This window comes from Lacerta agilis, chromosome 14 (genome assembly GCF_009819535.1).
Source record: "Lacerta agilis isolate rLacAgi1 chromosome 14, rLacAgi1.pri, whole genome shotgun sequence".
NCBI lineage: Eukaryota > Metazoa > Chordata > Lepidosauria > Squamata > Lacertidae > Lacerta > Lacerta agilis.
In genome coordinates, this window is record NC_046325.1 from 27,950,843 (window position 1) to 27,971,174 (window position 20,332).

General features: G+C 43.0%; 1 protein-coding gene across 1 annotated transcript; it reads right to left on the minus strand.

Moving 5' to 3' along the window:
* Window positions 1-2,723: 2,723 nt before the first annotated feature.
* LOC117058551 (keratin, type I cytoskeletal 47 kDa-like) lies at window positions 2,724-14,271 on the minus strand. Its single transcript, XM_033169780.1, has 8 exons — window positions 13,621-14,271; window positions 11,785-11,867; window positions 10,568-10,724; window positions 8,388-8,549; window positions 7,487-7,612; window positions 6,114-6,328; window positions 5,539-5,573; window positions 2,724-3,077 (listed from the first exon to the last, which is right to left on the minus strand). Exons 1-8 carry the CDS (start codon window positions 14,173-14,175, stop codon window positions 2,974-2,976), a joined length of 1,437 nt encoding a protein of 478 aa, XP_033025671.1. The 5' UTR covers window positions 14,176-14,271; the 3' UTR covers window positions 2,724-2,973.
* Between the last annotated feature and the right edge of the window lie 6,061 nt (window positions 14,272-20,332).

A 20,332-nucleotide genomic window follows, 5' to 3' on the forward strand; every position in this document is an offset into this window, starting at 1 on the left:
GAGGTGGGCGCAAGACTTTGGGTATAATATACTGATGGAACAATGGGAAAGACTGTGGAGGGAGGACTTAAAGTTTACAGCCTGCTATAATTTAAAAGAGCATACACTGAAAATGATGTACAGGTGGCATCTCACTCCAGAAAAAATAACGAAAATGTATAAGAATGGATCCCCATTGTGCTGGAGGTGCGAAAATGAAATCGGGTCTTATAAACACATCTGGTGGGCATGTCCAAAAATAAGTAACTATTGGAATCTGATTTATGAAGAACTGAAAAAATTGATAAAAATTAATTTCAAAAAAAGACCAGAAATATTCCTGATAAGTATTTTGCCAGAGGAGATCAAAAAAGAGAAGAGAACATTGTGTATGTATGGCACCACAGCCGCGAGAATATTAGTGGCTAGAAATTGGAAAAGCAAGGAAATACCATCTATAGCCGATTGGCAAAACCTAATGATTGAATATTTACAACTAGCCAAAATAACGGGCAAATTAAGAGGACAGTCGAAACAGGTAGTCTGGAGGGAATGGAGGATATTCAAAGAGTATTTAGCAGAGAGTGGTTTAACCGAAATCCTAAAGGCAGACCAAGATTGAACCTTAAAACTAAATGGAGAATATGGGAAAATAGCAAGAGGAAAGAAAAAGAATAAAAACTGTACGTAAGGTTATAAATTAAACAAGAAATACAAGAAGGATAATTGGAAGTATAGAGATCGAATGAAGCAGTGTAAGACATAAGTATGCAAGACAAGATAGAATGGGTGGGTTTCTATAGGATGTTTGAAGATATGAATGTAAGGTTTGTATATAGGTATGTGTTTATGTATGAATGTAAGGTATGTAACTATGTGTGTTAATGTTTGATGATGTGTTACCAGTTATGATTTTAAACAATAAAGAGATATTTAAAAAAAAAAAAAAGATGTTTTTGACTTTGAAGACAGTGGAGGGAATGGGGGAAGTCCCCAAATTGAGAAGTTAGTAACAAGGAAAGTATAAAGATAGGTAATGGTTAAGGTATGTATATGTTCTTTTTTCTCTTTATGTTTATTGTTATTGTTATTGTTATTGTTTTTATTGTTGTTTTTATGCCTTGTGTTGTTGTTGTATTTTGTTTTTAGGTGTTTTATTGGAAAATAATAAAATCTTATAAATAAAAAAAAAGAAAAAAAATCAGACACTATATTCCTTTGAATCTGAGCTCAAAAGATACTGGTGCTGCAGACTGAAGCACTCATTCCTAGCTTTGTGCTGACTTTAAAACCTGAAATGCTTGAAAAAACAAAAAAGTTGGCCGGGGGTGGGGATGGGGTGGGAAGGAGGTCTAAGATCTATTTTCCCATAAGCATCTGTTTGGAAACTGTGAGAACAGGATTCCACACTAGGCAGGCTCTTTGTCTATTCCAGCAGTGATTTTCTTATATTCTTCTCTAAACCAGGGATGGATGAACTGTGGCCCTCCATAGGTTGTTGGACTCCATTAGCTCCAGCCAACAGAGGCAGATTTAGGGGAGCGTGGCTGGTTCACCTGCACTGGGTGTCGAGCTGAGGCTAAATGTTGGAAGATTCGTGGCACATAAAAGAAAGCACTTCTTCATGCAGTGTACAGTTCAACTATGGAAGTTGCTCCTGCAAAGGGGCAATGGTGGCCCTCAACCTAGATGGTTTTAAAAAAAGGTTGAACAAATTCCTGGAAGAGAGGGCTGTCAACAGCTCCTAGCCATGATGGCTATGCTTCTAGCTCCACAGCTGGAGGCAGTGATGCTTCTGAATTCCAGTTGCTGGAAGCTACAGGAGGGGAGAACGTCCTTGTGATCAGGTCCTGCTTGCAGGTTGCCCACAGTGGCCACTGTGAGAATATTGGACTAGATGGGCCATTGGCCTGATCCAGCAGGCTCTTATGTTCTTATGCTCAGCTCCTGATCATGGGAAACCTGCACTGTCTTTTAGGAAGAGACTACAGCAGTCTACTCTCTTTAAGCTTGGTACAAACTGTTAATATTATATGAATGCTATATTTGAATTATTCTCTCTCTCTTTCTCTTGGGTGTGTGTGAGAAACAACCTTAGTAAACAGACATTGGCTCCATTCCAGCCAGAGTTTGAATTTACTTGCCATGCAGTTTACTAAGAAACAAGTTCCACTGTGTTCAGTTGGGCTTTCTCCCTAGCAAATGTGTTTAGCCAACTTGGTGACCCCCATATACACTTGGATTCAAGCTCCTATCAGCGGCAGTCAGTATGGCTCATAGTCAGGGATGATGGGAGTTGTCATTCAACAACATCTAGAGGGCCACAGGTCTCCCAGCGTCGCATAATGGTTAGAGGAGGGTTTCCCAAATCAGTCTCCAACTGTTTTCGAACTACAATTCCCATCATCCCTGACCACTGACCTTGCTAGCTAGGGATGATGGGAGTTGTAGTCCAAATGCAGCTGGATACCCAAGTTTGAGAAACATTGGGTTTGAGTGTTGGACTTATGACCTGGGTGCCAGGGACACGAAACCCATGGGGTGAACTTGGACCAATCACTAACTCTGGGCCCAATCTACCTCACAAGGATGTTTTGAGGATAATGTGAAGAGAGTGAGATCCATGTGTGCCACCTTGAGCTGCTTGGACGAAAGGTAAGATGTAAACACAACAAATAATATAGAAATAGAAAGGACAAGGAGAACATCACCAGAGTTGAAAATATTCTAGTCAAAGTCAGATATTACTTGCAACAGTAAGAAAGTTTATTGCATTGCGGCAGTAAACAGAATGTAGTTCTCAATATTTCTAAAAGCATACACCTCCGTAAAGTTTTAAGAAAGCATATTGAGTGGGCTTTCCCCCCTCTAGAGCCCATATTTGCAAGAAGCTACTAAGCTACAATTGACTCTGGTTCCAGGAGGTTTTCTTCTATTTGGCCATTCCCTTGCTCCCCTGAGTTGAAAGGCCCCCCGCTCTGCTTTTCATGCTGTTCACTTCGTTGCCCTTTCTTCAACTGATTTCACTTGAGAAGAGACCACTTTGCCATCCACCACTTCTTCAACGATGGTCTTCACCACCCTTGTTTTGAGGGGCTCTGATAAAGGAATAAAATGATGATGGAGTTAACCATTGATAATATCGCTAAATGGGTTCACATGGCCTATTTTCCCAACACGTGGGAAACTACTGGAGCTGAGCTGGAGGAGAAGCACCAAGTATTGATTTATTAATTCATTTGCTCTTTTCATTCAAGGTGTTTATATCTTGCCCTTCCTCCAGTCTGGAGCTCTTGGCAGCTAACAACCAATACATAAGCAATCGTACAAAACAACACATCATTTAAACTGCAAAGTTGTAACAGCAACAATTCAGCAGTGAGTAATAGCAGCGAAACCACTCCTAAAAATGCTTTACCCCATTATGCAAACACCTGGCCATTAGTATAGAATAGCAACATCCACCGAAACGTCATCCTTTACCTCTTCCTGCCCAGGCACATATTGTTTCAAGCAAACAACGGAGGTTTCAATGTGCAATGCTTGTTACATCCCACAGCAATTTAACTAATCAGTAATGCTTTGTGACTGCAGGCCAACAGAAGCCTGGCAAGTTTCTCCAGACTTGGGTCAGCTTTTAGTCACTTTTTTTTTTTTGCCAGCCAGTTACAATGCCATCCAAACAGTGACTGCAAAAAGATTCCTTGTGGTGACAGGACAATAGTCATGTTGAATATGCCACAGGGCTCTTCTAAATGAATAAATGTATCATGGTCCTGGCAACGTACGTTGGCCACAGGATATGAAGAAGATGGACCAGGGGAATGTTTTTGTCGAGACTCATGTTTGGTACTCACACTTTTTACTCCTGCGATCATTAGGGCAATCGTTTCCCCCATACTTTCTTTCTCACAAATGGATATATTTACTTATTGCATTTATATCTCCACCTTGTTCTCCAAGGAGCTCAAGGTAGCTTACATGGTTCTTCCCCCCTTTGTCATTTAATCCCCACAGCAACCTTGCGACCGGGCCCAAGCAACCCAGCGAGCTTCATGTTCAAGAGGGGATTTGAACCCTGGTCTCCCAGGTTGGACACTCTGACCACTAAACACACTGGCTCTCTACTTGGGAATTCTACGCATAGCACAAGGGTTATTCTTTTCTCCTTCTGTTGACTCTTTATTTGGATTCAGGCACATGATTTTCTGTAAACCCAACAGAATGCAGATTACCAAAAGAATACAATCTAACTGAACGTTCCCTCCCAATGTTTGCTTCTCTCTTCTTCTTCTTTTTAATTTCAGGCTCATTCTGCAACGGTGTGCATTTTATCAAACTGAGCTTACTGATTTATTTATTTTTTAATTCTTTTTCTTTCTTTTTAAATATGTTGAGCGATAATTAGTTTTCTGCCCACAGGGAGCTGAATGCCTTTGAAATCCATCCCCACTTCTCTGGTAGCATGTTAATTCTGAACACACTCCTTGAGTTGAAGCTGATGAAGTGAAAGGGACTCGTGCCAGCATGGGTAAAGGTTAGTGCAAATACACTTAAGTCAACATTGTTTGACTGAATTGTGAGATAGGCCAGTTCATCACTAGATTTGATGCCTTGGGGGCGGGGAAAGGGGTGCCTGTCACTTGTCTAGTGCCTCTGCTACTTGTGGTTGTTTGCTACAGTTCTCAGAAATGTTGAAGGATTACTCAGCTTGGGGGTGGCGGTGGTATCAAACCGGGGCGGGGGGGGGGTTGAGACTATTGCAAAATTTGGGCACCTGTTTGCAGTGAATTGAACAGTGTTGGGTTTCGGGGGGAGGATACCTATGGCCCCTGCTTTGAGCATCTTGGGGGGGGGGGTGGTACAAAATAAGTGCAATTTTTTAGCACCAGTTTGGAGTGAACCAGGCAATGTTTGGTTTTTAGATGTTAACCTTAGACCCAGTTTGATGTACTAACTTACCAAGCTTGGGAGGTGGTATACAAAATGCGGGGCTCATGGTGCAAAACAGTACAAAATGAGTATGAAACGTTGGCATCAGTTTGGAGGGGACCCTAAATTTCAGGGTTCGTATTTAAGAAAGCTTTGAAGGGCGGTGGCTGAGACCGTGGCACTGGCAGCCTCTACAAGTAGCAGGCAGTGGGACAACGGCAGTGGAAGAGCCAAATGCCCAACAGCTCAGTGCAAGGGACTCTAGTCTAGAACACAGAAGCTGCATAATATTGAGTCAGACCACTGGAATAGCTAGTTCAGCATTGTCTACACTGGCTTGCAGCAGAGCTCCAAGGTTTTAGGGGTGTGGGGGGGAGGGAGGGGAGGTATTTCAGTCCTACCTAAAAATTCCAAGGACTGAACCGGGGACCTTTTGCATACAAAACAGGTGCTGTACCCACTGACCTACAGCCCAGAGTCTTAGGTTTCCTCTGGTACCACCTTAAAGCATGTGTCCGTTCCCCTCCCCTGCCCACTGTCATGGAAATAAGGGCACGGTTTTCAGGTTTATACATTGTCCTTTTAAATACAAAACAATATTATTCTGAAATAATAAATTGTAGTTACCTCTGATTTGAACTTTCGGTTCGTAAGAGCGGAAACTGTCAAAAAGGAACACAATGATAACTTGTTAATACTCTTATGAAGCTGGCAGATTAATTTTTTTTTTTTAAGGAAATGGTTGTGGAAGCAGTAACGATTTCAGTAGAGTTGCCTGCTGTGTCATTCACATTCCTGGAGGGTTCTTTCTTGCTGGCACCCACGCAGCAAGGTCAGAATCTTTTAGGGTCCTCCCCCCCCAAAAAAAAAATTAAAAATGGAATACTTTGGGTCTGCGATCTGTCATTTGTCGATGTGATGTAGAGAACCAGAGAGATGGTTTTGCATTCTAGTGGGAATGTTGACTTTTTAATGCGGTCTTTTGCAAATTTTATTTTGGAATACTTGGGTTTAAGGGACTAGGAGCAAGTTTCCGAGTCTCTTATACCTCTTCCTTGACCGCACAGAAACCAGAAAAAGAAGCAACTTATGCTTAAAGTTTGCTTCCACACTTTGGCTTAAAATAAAAAGTGTGAGGAAGGGAACCCAACATCATGTGACTCCCAACTTGGTTCCCCTTTACTTTCAGATCATTCCCGTACCTCTCGCCATCAAGCAGGCGCCTGTATGTTTCAATTTCCATTTCCAGTCGGGTCTTGATACCCAGCAGTTGTTGGTACTCTGAATTTTGCAGCTCTGTCTCAGACCTGATCTGCTGCAGCTGTTCCTCGATGCTGCTCACTTGGTGCTGCAGCTGTGAGAGCTGAGTGCTGTAGTTGACTTCGGTTTCATGCAAGGTGCCTTCCAGGGAAGCTTTCTGTCGGTGGGAGAAATAAAGGAAGGCATGGCTTGTTTACATGCTAATGAAGGCGAAAATTGTCATTTCGCTCAGCATCCAATGCAAAGTTCAGCTCCCCAAAACTGAGGGTCGGTATATCTATTGCAGTACACGTGGTTTTTGTTTTGTTTTTTGGCATTTTAGCAAACTAATATCAAACATAAACATAATCTGTATGATTCCTATTTGAAATGCAATGGCCAGACTCGAATCATGGACAGCAAACAGTGCAGGAGACTCAAGTTTCCCCTAGTAGTTCTAAGCTACTCACCTTGCTGTGCTAGGTATGTTTTCTCAGAAATACGTCTCACTGTGCGCAATGGGGCTTACTCCCCTGTGAGGGTGCATAGGATTGTAAACTAAGCTAGTTAGCTACGCCGGAATGGTTAGAGCAGTGTTTCCTAAACTTGGGCCTCTAGCCATTTTTTGGACTACAACTCCCATCCTCCCTACCAGTGGTCAGGGATGGTGGGAATTGTAGTCTAAAAACAGCTGGAGGCTCAAGTTTGGGAAACACTGGGTTATAGCATGGGTGTCCATCATGGTGACCACTATATGTTGTGGTTCTAATGCCCATCCGCCCCAGCCAACATGGCCAATGGTCAGGTATGATGAGAGTTGTAGTCCTGTCCTGCAACATCTGGCGAGTGCCATGTTGGGTACCCCTGGGCTTCCTAGAAACTACAGACATGCCCAGCAGGTGTGGGACTATAGAAATCAGCATTTCTGATCCTGATGCAGTGTTGGATTCTGGAAGCCAAGCATCCTGGGAATAGCATCCTGCTGTTCTAGGATTCTGGGGCCTGCATTGATTTTGCTTCGAGGTTTCTACTCTCTATGATTGCAGCCTATAACTCCTCCTTAAACTATGAATTTGAAAGCAGATATATATATATATAGTATAGTATATAGTGTGTGTGTGTGTGTATATATATATATATATTACTATATATATATATATATATATATATATATATATATATATATATATATATATATATAGTATATATATATATACTATGAATTTGAAAGCAGATATATATATATGGCATTTATCTCAAAAGCCGAGCCCTCCAAAGGGAACTCAGCCTGCTTTTGATACCCTGCAGTCCAAGGAAGGAGATGCAAAACACATACCTTAGCCAGAAGGGATTGTAGCTCTATCTCCAACGACTGGAATGAGCGTTTGAGCTCAATTAACTCGTTCCTGGCGGAGTTTACTGCGCCGGCGTCATCATAGATCTGTTGCTGCAGTGGTTGGCTCTGTGGGAGAAAAATCAATAAGATGTAACTTAGCACGAAATATTTTCCTCTTGTACGGAGGGCAGTCTTCTATGTGAAGGGCTGTCCAGTTCAAGCCCAGTTAAAAGATAAACAAAATAGGAAGGGAGTTCATCAGGGAGCTTTGAAGATGCCCACCAACAGTTAGCACTTGGTGAGTGGGCAGACAGGTCACCTGGTCATAGCCTTTACCACTATGGTGTGATGCATTGTTGCATTTGTGTTTACATTATAGGTATTATTTTTAAATTTACACCTATACGTATAAATTAGCCTATGCAGTTTGACATCAAATACGGGTCCTTTTCTGCCCATTGTGGGGGAGGCAATGCACAACTGGTCATAACTGTGCTTCTGGCATGTAGGCATTTGATACAGATTCATTCTGTCCAGTATCACTGGTAAGAGGAGTGTGTGTGGGGAAGGATGTGTTAATTCCAGTTCTCCCCCTTTCTCATTTTCCAATCCTAAATTCAGCTCTCCATATTTCTGCAGCAATTTGCAAAAAAAAAAAAAAAATCCTCATGAAAATTCATCAGCATTTTAGTGTGCATTTCTTTGCATGAACAGGTTTTTGCATACATTGTTGAGTAATGTACATGTTTTTGCAAACATTCCGCTAACAGAATACATTTTTGTATGTGATGGTCACCTTGCGAACACTCTTCCCCACCCTCCCCTATGCATTTGTTGTAAACATTGCTTGATGCAACGCATCAAATAGAATTTGCTTTCAGCAGCCACCCATTCACCTTACCATTTTGTGAAACTGTTCTTCCGCCTCTCTGCGATTTTGGTCTGCGAGGTCTTCATATTGCGCCCTCATTTCGTTCAGCAGCTTAGTCAAGTCTATTCCTGGAGCCGCGTTCATTTCCACTGTGACGTCACCCGTAGAGCTACTTCTCAGCAAGTTAATTTCCTGGGCAAGAATATTAGAAGCAGGTTTAACTTGAGATGACAAAGCAGTGTAAAATCAGTAAACAGTGATTCATCAACTCCTTATCTGGAAGGACACCATCCACAGTAAAATTCGTACAAAAATGTTCCAAGCACTGTCTTTCTCTTCTTATGGTACCTCTGAGTATCATAGTGTGGGGGGTCCCATATCCTCTAAAGTCAGTGTGTAAATGTGCCTTTATTACACAGGAAATGACTACAACAGCATAGGTTTTATATAGAATTTTTCGTTAAGTGCTCAAAAGGCTTCCTGGATTGAAAGTCTCAGCTGTACCGAGCAGAATAGCCTTTTATATTTTTGCAATAGACAACAGCCCTTGTTAGGCAGATGGTCTAAGAAACCCCTTCCCAACCTCATGCTCTTCAAATGTTTTGGACTACAACTCCCACCATCCCCAACCATTGGCCATTCTCACCATTGACCATTGGGTTTGATGGATGTTGTAGTCCAAAACATCTGCAGAGCACCAGGCTGGGGAGGTCTGGACCGTTAAGATCACTGAAGCAATGAAGCATTATCTGGTGAAGAGAGTATTCAGAGAAGGACTAGGCAGGCCCTTCAGCCGAGCTAGTGCTCAATCCAATGACCTGATTTCAGTTTATTTGGGCTCTTTCCAGGTACTATGAATAATTGCGAAACCACCTCTCTGAGCATATACGCAAGGTATCGGGCTGTTCCCCTGTAACCATGAAACTTGTATACCACCATCCTAAGTAGAGACAATGAAACAGCCACCTTAAGCTTTTCGTGACAGCCAGCGTCGGCATCTTCAGAAGTTGGTAAACCATTATCCTTAATTTTATTTTTGTTGGATTTGTTCCCAGGACAAATACCACAGAGAAAATGATCTGCATCTCATTTACCGAAACTAGCCTTAGGGTCTGGGAAGCTCTGAAGGAAGATCCATTCTCCCTGCCTGGCCCCAGAGCACCCACTAGGCATAAAGGAATCTAAGCAAGGGAAGGGTGTTCCCAAAGAATGGAGGGTTAATTGCAGGAGCGCCCGTCTCCATTCTAGTCTAAATATGCCAGCTTTACCTTACACAGTGAAAGCGTAAAATGGTGCTCTGCCTATAGATTGTTTTGGGGGAGCCCCCGCCTAAGCTACGAGGCCCACAGAGCCCCATGTATCATAACTTTGTGTAGTAACGTTGGACCACACAGGCTCAGCAGCGATGAGTAGACATCAGGAGAGAGCACACTAATCATTAAAGCAGTTTATGGCACAATTTGAACTTAATTTAGATAATCATCTCCTGGTAGTTCAGATGGAGTCTTTGATAAGGGCATGATTTCTCGTTGTGCTCAAGAACAATGGTGTGATGTAACAAATGCGGTCAGAGACTGAAGGCGAGTGATGGAATTTATTCATTCTTTCTGCACGGTGATGTAACAGGATTTCATATCCATATGGCATAATATGAGCTAACCCATCCAATGAACATGGATGAAAAATCAGGACTCTGTGCTAGTCCCTGCTCACTTTCCCAACAATTTCTGTGGAATTATTTCACAAGTCTTAACCTCCTTGCCTTTACAATTACACTTCTGTCCTCCTGAAAGCTTTTGAAATCCCACACCTGGTACTGTAAGAAGGGTTGTCTAAGCGGTTTTAAGTACCCCCCCCCAAAAAAAAACCCCTGTTCTTGTTCTATTGACTTCATGCAAGAAGTTGAAATATTTGTGATGTTCCTCATTCTGAATCTTGGATTTAGGTGGACTATTATAATTAAATTAATTCTATGGGGTAGGTTAGGCAGAAGTTGACTTGCCCAGGAGGTACTCTAGTAAGCTTTGGGGCTAAGTGAGGAATGAACCTGAGTTTCCCTTTGTCTGAATAAACGTTTTGATCTGTAGCACTATGCTAGGCCCTTTCCTGCACCCCAAAGTCTCATACACACAGTCTTGCCTTTGACTGGATTAGGGTGGAAAACTTCTGAAAAGGGAGGGGGATTGTGGTGAAACGAAATAGTTGGTTACCTCCTCGTGGTTCTTCTTAAGGTATGCTAGTTCCTCTGTGAGGCTTTCAAGCTGCGCCTCCAGGTCAGACCTGTTCATGGTCAAGTCATCAAGCACTCTGCGCAGACCATTGATGTCTCCTTCAACACTCTGGCGGAGGAAGAGCTCGTTCTCAAACCTGAAAGGGGCAAGTGAGCATACAAGGCTATGAGATATATAGGGAGATGGCTCAGATTAGCTGCTTGTAAAGACAGCAAACAAAATGGCAAGATCAGGATCGGAGGTGTTTGGAACATTGTCATTCTTCGTTTCTTAACCGCCCTTCACTAGAAGGTCCCATGGTGGGTCACGTAGCTTACACAAACACCATGAATGCAGCACAAAGACTGATCTTTATCCCCCATAGCCCCAAAGTCCATATCGGTTCTTCAATTTTCAATGGCCAGAGTGTGGAGCTTAACTCAAGGAAGCAGAGGTACCAACTTCCTGGGGTCCTAAGCACCCACTAAATTCCCCATGAAGAGGCCGGGCACCCACAAATTTCAGTGCCAGGGCCGTGCACGCTGCATGACACCCATGGCCCCGGGTACCCACGGTCACGGGGCCAAGCTGGCACTCCTGCAAGGAAATACACAGAAGGAGAGTTTCGCATCCTGGCCACTCTCTGAAGTCACCCCAAAATCCTTTATGGGAGCTTCCGAACAATGTGGGATGGGGCATGGAAGGATGCTGGGAGCTGGAGGGGATTAGATAGATGCCCTGGTGAGATCCCTTTGGACTCTAAGATAATTACAGTAGATATTTACTAAGAGCCAGCAGATGAGTAGTTAGATCTGCACCTGGGAGACAGGGCTTCAAAACCCAGCTCGTCCCAGCACTGTTTTGTTATACTGGATCCTGACAAAAGCAAACAAACATTTGGGCTGGTAAAAGGTGGACTTGATATCATGTGTACCACTATAGTCTTACTGTGTCTAGCAGAAGAAATAGCTATGTATCTCTACTCACTTTTCTACACAGCTGATAATTACCAAATTTGCCCAGTTTTAACAGCTGCCCACCATAGACCATAGCATCAGAGGTGGGATTTTGATTTCCAACTTGCATTACATTATTGGTGAATTAAGTAGACCCCAATGACCCAATGTCACTGAAAGGAGTGGGGTAGAAAACTTAAGAACCAATATTTCGCTTTAAAAAAAACAACAACCACCAGAAAAGTTTTGCATTTAGCTTACTTCAGTCTGAAGTCATCAGCAGCCAGCCTGGCATTGTCAATCTGTAAGACTACATTGGCATTGTCAATGGTCACATTGACGATCTGGAACGAAATATTAAAATAATAAAACAAGGTTATTTTGTGTGGGGGAAATGCCCATTTCCAGATTAACAGCTAATGCATTTTGTACATAATTAGGGTTGGTTTGTAGAGTAGTGCAAATAAAAACTGACTTAAAAATAAATAAATCTCCCCAATGTTTTGAATCTGAAGAATAAGAATAGACAATTACAGGTAGGTAGCTGTGTTGGTCTGCCATAGTCAAAACAAAACAAAAAAGTAAAAAAATTCCTTCCAGTAGCACCTTAGAGACCAACCAAGTTTGTTCTTGGTATGAGCTTTCGTGTGCATGCACACTTCTTCAGATACACTGAAACAGAAGTAACCAGGTGTTTTTTTTTTTATAAAGAATTTATTGTTTTTTTCCATAACAAAGAATACCATCACCCACCCACATTTATACAAAACAAAGACAAACATAACCACAATTCTTCTTCTTTTTTACACACACAATGAAAAAAATTCTAGTTTCAAATCTTTACAGTTGACTTCCCCTGCCTTCTCTCCTTCGGTTCCAAATCCAGATTCTACTTTAATAACTTCATCTCTCAAAAAAAAATTAAATTCAAATTTAAACAAACATCTTAATCCATAATAGTTGGTAACATAACTTTATATCTTAACATATTAATCTTATATCAAATCTAAACTATTCTTCTTTCCCTTAAACTGCTGCTAGTAACATAGAAATTTAAAATATCCCTTTTCTTGTTAAAGAAATAAAATAAAACTTAATGTCTCATCCCTCCGATTTCAGATTACCATAGCAAACCATTTATATTCTGCACTTAACACATTTCACCCTATCCCCCCTCTGTCCAATGTCCTTCTCCATCTTACACCGGAACCACTCCTCAAATTGTCCTCTTTTCTTGAACATCCACAGAACCAGACACAGTCTCCAACAGACCAGGTGTTAGCTTTTACAACCATTATTCAACTAAAGCACTTGAATTTCAGCTGAATTTCTCCTGTTACATGAACTTGATTTTATATAAAAACCGCAAGACTAATTTGGCTTCAATTCCAGTCCTTCTGTTGAATTAATATGTGGACAAGACCTTTATCGCTAACAGAGATAAGCACCAGTAATTCAGAATGTTATCGTTCTGAAGAAATGTCATTTATTAGAGTTTTAAATGATTGGGCACCCCATCCTGCTTAAGCAGATTGAAGCTTGTAACTGAGGATTGTAGCCGTGTGCTTCACTTGTAAAAAAAAAGGTCCCTGAGTTCATTCTCTGGTATCTCCTGGTAAGGCTGGGGGAAATTCCTCTCTAAAGCCCTGGAGAGCCATTGCTACTGACTTGCCTGGACCGATGAAATGACTGCGCATAAGGCAGCTTTCTATGCCTATGCCAGTTTCACCTGATTATAATTTTGCATTTGGGTTTCTAGTGCTGAGAAAGAAAGAAAAACTCTCCATGTTGAACTCCACCCCCGATTACACTACATACATATATGAGTGATAAAACAGGTAAAGCATTTTTTTTAAATTGTCATCTTGGTCTGCTTACTTTAGTATACAGTGTGTCACACACACACACACACACACACACACACACACACACACTTATATGCATTATCTCATTTTGTACATAATTGGCTCCTCCAATGCCCCTTTAACAAGCTGTACAGGATTGCAGGGGAGATGTGCAATAGCAAATCCCTCACGCAGATCCCATTCATTTCAGTGTGACTTAGGGGATGCTTTTACCCAGCGCCTGTTTTCTCACCTGGTTGCGAAGATCCTCAATGACCTGGTGGTATTTGCTGTAATCGCGGGTCACTCCCGGAGCCCCGGGCCCATTCTTCTCATACCAGTGGCGGATCTTAAGCTCAAGCTCGGCATTCGCCTCCTCCAGAGAGCGCACCTTCTCCAGGTAGTTTGCCAGGCGGCTGTTGAGGTTCTGCATGGTCTCCTTTTCAGCCCCAGCCAGGAAGATGCTGTCGCCCCCTCCATAGCCACCACCCAAGGCCACCGCCGAGCTGGAGCGGTAGCTGGCTCCGTAGCCACCGCCTGCCATGGAGGCACTGCCAAAGCCAGCCCCGCCGCCAAAGCCAGCCCCGCCACCAAAGCCAGACCCCCCGCCGAAGCCAACTCCGCTTGCAAAGCTAGGTCCACCAAACCCACTGCATGCAGCCCCTCCATAGCCACTGCCCAGCCCGACCATGGACCCCCCGCCAAAGCCGTACAGACTGCCTCCTCCAACGCTGCCCATTTTGGCACCTCCGTCCCCACTGACAAAGGAAGAAATTCTCCTCGAGGAGGTAGATATCCGAGTAGACATGTTAGCCGAGGGATGTGGCTTGCCAAAAAAACAGCGAGGAAAAGGCGAAGGAGAGTCAGGAAAGACAGACAGACAGGCAGTGTGCTAACGGGGCGGTTTCCTCTGCCTTTTATATATAAGGTTGTTAGGGTGTTGCTTTTGCAATGCCTCCTACCTGTGGCATTTTGTTTTTTTTTCTTGTCAACTCAGCGGATCTCAGTTTCAACAGCTTTTCATCCCTCCTCCCCCCCCACCTCCTAATTCAACACGGTGTCCATTTGCAGTTTGGTGCCTCGAGGGCGTTTGTTATGCCGGGGGGTGGAGTAGGGTGGAACAAAGTTAAAAATTCATTACGATATTGTAATTGCAGGTGAGTAATTCTTCTCTCCTTCATCTCCTAGACCCCTAGGCATAACGCTCTGTGTTCCCAGAGCGAATCTCTAGGTGACGGGCACTCGTTTGTATGTCTTGTCATTCACTTAACAGCACTTATGCCGGACCTCAGAGTTTGCCTTACAGCCACAATTTTTCTCTTTGTGTGGAGGGAATATTTGCTCTGATGGGATCATGTTCTCTTTTGCTTCGTTCAACCTTTTGCTTTGTTCACGCTTGCCAGTAGCAAAGGAATATGGACATGGAAGGCTTCTCATTGTAAAGACGCTTCCACACTTCTGGACTTCTTATAAAACAGAGAACCAAAGCCTCTCCGAACATCTCTGAGGCACAAAATATCCTGAACTGGGCTGCATCTAAGCAACTTCTACTCAGAGTAGACCTGTTAAAATGAACAGACCCAAGTTAGTCATGGTCAACAACTTTCAGCAAATCTGCTCTGAGTAAAAGTCTCATACAACCCAATGTGGAGCATCACCCATTGTCATTAAAAATGGCAAATGAATAGCCCACTTGCTATTTCTTATGGGGAGTTTCTGCAAGATGGGAGACTTCTGTGCCAGAGCTGGGAGTTGCAAAATGGTGTTTCACCCACAGCACAGAAAGAGCTGTTGCACTTCGTTTCTGCATGCGCCTGTAAAATGGCATAGAAGATGGAGGGGAGTCATTTTTCAACTGGATTGTATGTGCGCTCTACTCAACGTAGGCATGATGTTTGAAGTGCAGGTATGGAAAGTGGGTAAACAGATGTTTGCATCATGTGCAAAAATGCTGCAAGTTGCAGGATGCAATCCAGGGTGAGCGAGGCATGCCTATGACCTTCATGGAATATAAATGTGACTACACATTAAAACGGTGGTTTTCGTGAAAAGTGCAGCTCTGAGAAATAAATTTCGTTAACTTCAGTGGGACTTATTCCCAACTAAAACTGTATCGGACTGCCACCTTGCAGTTAGGAAGGGTGAATCTGACAATTTCAGTTTCTCATATTTGCAGTCTTAAGTTCAGTTTCCCATATTTTCACATCGGTTTGTTTTTTTAAATGCACCTGCTTTTTAGTGCAAACCTCTCATAATATACATGCTTTTGTGTGACTTTCCATAGTATAACATTTATGGAAAATAATTTCCTCCAGTATAATGCATTTTTGTATGTTCTTTTCACAAATGTGCATTTTTATATACACTATTGCCTAATTTGCATTTTAATACACATTTCTTGGTTAGACAACTGCATTGCAAAATTCGGAGAAATGCGAATTTTGGCAAGACGGCTGCAGTTTGGTTCAAATATTGTTTCAGAAAGTGCATGTTTGGTGGGTTCGCCTTTAAATGCAAACGGAAACTACATTTCCTCTCCATCCCTACAGCACAGTCTTATGCATGTTTCCTTGGATTCAAGTCTCAATGAGTTCATTGGAACTTACTCCCAAGTATATGTACACAGAATTGAAGCCTTAGCTGATCTCCCCCCATGCCACCCCAGATTTGTTCCATGGGGAGTTAGGGATGACACTCCTATGGAACTGGAATATTCTGAAGGCACCCAAGAGCTGTTCACTCCCTATAAACGATAGGAAAGCTGCAAGCATCTGATGTTGGTTTCATTGTTTTGTGAGTGCCTCAATGGACACGGGAGTCCATGGTGAATATTCGGAGCAACACAAGGGCAAAAGAGAGAAGACCAAACAAACAAGGTTCAGATTAAGGAAGTCCCTTTCAGTGGAGAGGTACATAGCTGGCAGCAGTTGTTGCACAAGATGAACTTTTCTAATTTTACAGTTCCATTGTTCTATGTTCCTTTTACACTAATCCTCCTCCCTCCACTGTGGGAGACAGCATGCCACTGAATGCTAGCTGCTGGGAATCAGAAGGATGGAGAGTAATGTTGCAATCAGGTTCTCCTTGCGGGTTTCATACGTGGATCTGGTTCCCCACTGTGAGAATAGGATGCTAAACTAGATGAGCCTCTGGCCTGAGCCAGCTCGGCGTTTCTTATGTTCTTATGAACTACAAACCTTACAGTACATTAAGTTAAATTAGATTTACCACTTGAAGATGCGGCACAGCAAGTGAGCTGGGAGCATCAGAAGGACGGCGTAAATTCAGATTAATTACTCGTAATGATTCCAAATGGAATAATTGGACAGTGCATTCTATTTAGACCTCAACATTCTCCTTACATACCCCACTTGTTTCAGGGAAATACAGGAGAGCCACACATTTGTGTGAAAGAGAGTTGTGGACTCTCCTACCTTGGAGGTCTTTAAGCAGATGTTGGAAGAACATCTGTCATGGATGCTTCAGCTGAGATTCCTGCATTGCAGGGGGTTGGGCTAGATGGGCCTTGGGGTCCCTTCCAAATCTACACTTCTATGATTCTCTGATTTTTCTCAGAGCAGATTGCCCATTCGGAACTTAACTAGGTGAGATCAAGAGTAGCAAAATCCTCAATGGAATCGAATTTCCAGTTGCTACAGAATCAAAAGAGCTGATGCTCAGGGAAGTGATGTGATATTCCAGCAGTAGTGCATCCCCCCTCTGACCCACAAGGATCTGCAGGAACATTATGTAAATTATGCACACTGCCCACAGCTTGGATGCCAGGCCATAACAGCCTTTCTTAATTTATTTATATTAAAGTGTGACTGTATGGCTTGAGTTTTATCACACCAGATATTTAAACCCAAGGATTATCAATGGCTTAAATGACAGACACAGTGGAGTTTCTTTTTCAACATCTGCAGTGCCCATTTTTTTAGTAGCAGGAGTAGTGGAGAAATGCCTTGCGGTTTTGAATTTCCAGATGGATTTCTTGATGTGTCTGCTTTGTCATTTGTTGCCCACTTCAGAAAGCTTGTCCCCTTCGCTTTTCCCTAGCATTTTCTCCTTTAAAAAGGTAAAGGTAAAGGGACCCCTGACCATCAGGTCCAGTCGTGTCCGACTCTGGGGTTGCGGCGCTCATCTCGCTCTATAGGCCGAGGGAGCCGGCGTTTGTCCGCAGACAGCTTCCGGGTCATGTGGCCAGCATGACAAAGCCGCTTCTGGTGAACCAGAGCAGCGCACGGAAACGCCGTTTACCTTCCCGCCAGAGCGGTACCTATTTATCTACTTGCACTTTGACGTGCTTTCGAACTGCTAGGTGGGCAGGAGCTGGGACCGAGCAACAGGAGCTCACCCCGTGGCAGGGATTCGAACCACCGACCTTCTGATCAGCTAGCCCTAGACTCTGTGGTTTAACCCACAGCGCCACCTGGGTCCCCTATTTTCTCCTTTACATGTGATTCAATTTAAGCACAAGCCAATCCTGTGCCCGCTTCTGTGTGTTCCTAACACTAGCCGTGAAAGAAAACCTCTTAGAAATTATTACAGATGTTTCTTGGTATTCAAACAGCTTGGCTCCTGAACAAATTTGCTCCTGAATGCTGCAAACCCAGAAGTGAGTGTTCCGGTTTGTGAACTTTTTTTGGAAGCCGAACATCCGACGCAGCTTCTGATTGAGTGCAGGAAGCTCCTGCAGCCAATCAGAAGCCGCGCCTTGGTTTTTGAATGGTTTTGGACGTCAAACAGACTCCTGGAACGGATTAAGTTCAAGAACCAAGATACCACTGTATTTTAAGCAGCGTAGTGAAGATATAGGCTTCTACAGAGTTATGCTCGGTGTTGTGGTATAATTTTAGACTCTGGATTTAACAGGTTTGTGAGCAGCTGTACAGGGTATGTGCTTTACAGATGATAATACCTATTGCTTCAATCACTTGGCAATGTAGTAAGATAGTCTTGCTGTGTTTGGCTGCTCTTTCTGCTGTGTGGTGCCCTAGACTTTGTCCCTGAGCACCTTCAAAATACTGCACTGATGGCACCACTAGTTATATCAATATCCCGTCTCAGAATTCTCAGAGCAACGCTTCAGCTCAGGCTTGAGAATCCTTTGCCTTGCCAGATGTTACTGAATTACAACTCCCATCAGCTGCAGCAAGCACAGCCAATGATCAAGGACAATGGGAGTTGTAGCTCACCAACATGGAATTGAAGAGTTGGAAGTGACCCTGAGGGCTATCTAGCCCAAACCTCTGCAATGTAGGAATCTCAACACACTGTCCCCCATCCAGCTTGAAACCATACCAGTCCCTGCTTTGCTTTGCAAATGTGCTAGTGGTTTTACAAAGGATCCCCACATCTGCTTTAGCTGGAGCTCCTGCGGGATTGCCATACAGAGTAGGGATGGAGGAGAAATTCGGATTGGTTCACACTTTATTATTGTAATTTTCACTTCCTGAAAAATATATATATGCATGAACTGAAACGCAGCTGTCTTTCAAAATTCACACTTCTCTGAATTTTGAGATGCAGTTCTCCAACCCAGAGATGTGTATATTGGGGAAAACCATGCAACATAATACATATATTAGTGAAATTAATGTACAAAAGTGCATTTGGGAAATTTGCTTAAAGAAAGATGCGTGTATTTGGCAAACTTGCATACAAAAATGCATATTTTAGAAGCAATGTACACCAAAATACTGGCACATTTTCATGAGGACTTTTTTTTTTTTTTTAAATGCAAACGGATGTAGAAATATGGAGAAACTGGATTTAAGGTTGGAAGAGCGAGGAACGAAAAGAAATTGATATTGACAGATTTGCTCACCTGTAATACTTTTGCTAGGAAAACAACACAGAGAAGAAAGAGTTAGCACCCTCTCCCTCATACCACATGCCTGATCTGGGTTATTTGGGGGGGGGGTCAGACACAGCTTATTTTTGTGCATACACTTAATAGAACTCTTCATTGCATCCTGTTCGTGTTTTGAGTCTACTCATAACCCCTCTTGCCAAAGTCAATGCTGTCATTCCACTCTGATTAGTTTCTCCGCCCCCATCAAAAGTGGTTACTAACTTGATTGCAAAGTTGTATGATAAGAGCCATGTTCTGACTCAACTGCAGTTGTTATTATAATTGGGTCTCTCCCCCCCCCTAGAGATTAAACCGGCCGCTTGGCATCTTGCCAGTGCCGAACTCTTTAATGTGGTTGCCTGTACTGTGAGAAAAAGCCTAGAGCGAAGGAGGGAGAGGATTTTAGCAACAGCATCTCCACCGGTTCACTAGGGAGCAGCATTGGCACGTTAAAGCCAATCCTTTCCTGAAACACCGAACATTTCCTTGTGTTCTGTGGGCTGACAGATTTGTGCTTATTATAATTTGGCTCTGAGATCATTTGAATTGGGCTATCACAACAAATTATGCAAAGCCAGCATTTGCTTGTTTTTCAGAAACTTGTTCCGGGTTTTTTTCTTTTTGTGGGAAGAAGAAGAGAAGAAGAGTTTGGATTTGATATCCCGCTTTTCACTACCCGAAGGAGTCTCAAAGCGGCTAACATTCTCCTTTCCCTTCCTCCCCCACAACAAACACTCTGTGAGGTGAGTGGGGCTGAGAGACTTCAGAGAAGTGTGACTAGCCCAAGGTCACCCAGCAGCTGCATGTGGAGGAGTGGAGACGCGAACCCGGTTCCCCAGATAACGAGTCTACCGCTCTTAACCACTACACCACACTGGCTCTGGGGCAGGGGGCTTCTGATAGGTTGCTCTTTATTGCTTCATGTTGGGAACATACAAGACCGTTCTTGTATTTCAGAAATTTGTGGAACTTGCAGATGGATTTTTGTGTCCTTCTTTCCAATTCACACCAACCCCACTGGTTTTGTTCTTGAGATAGGCATGATATTTATTTATTTTTAAAAAAACCAACACTGAAGTTTTACTGAACTTTTCTCACAAAAAAGCAA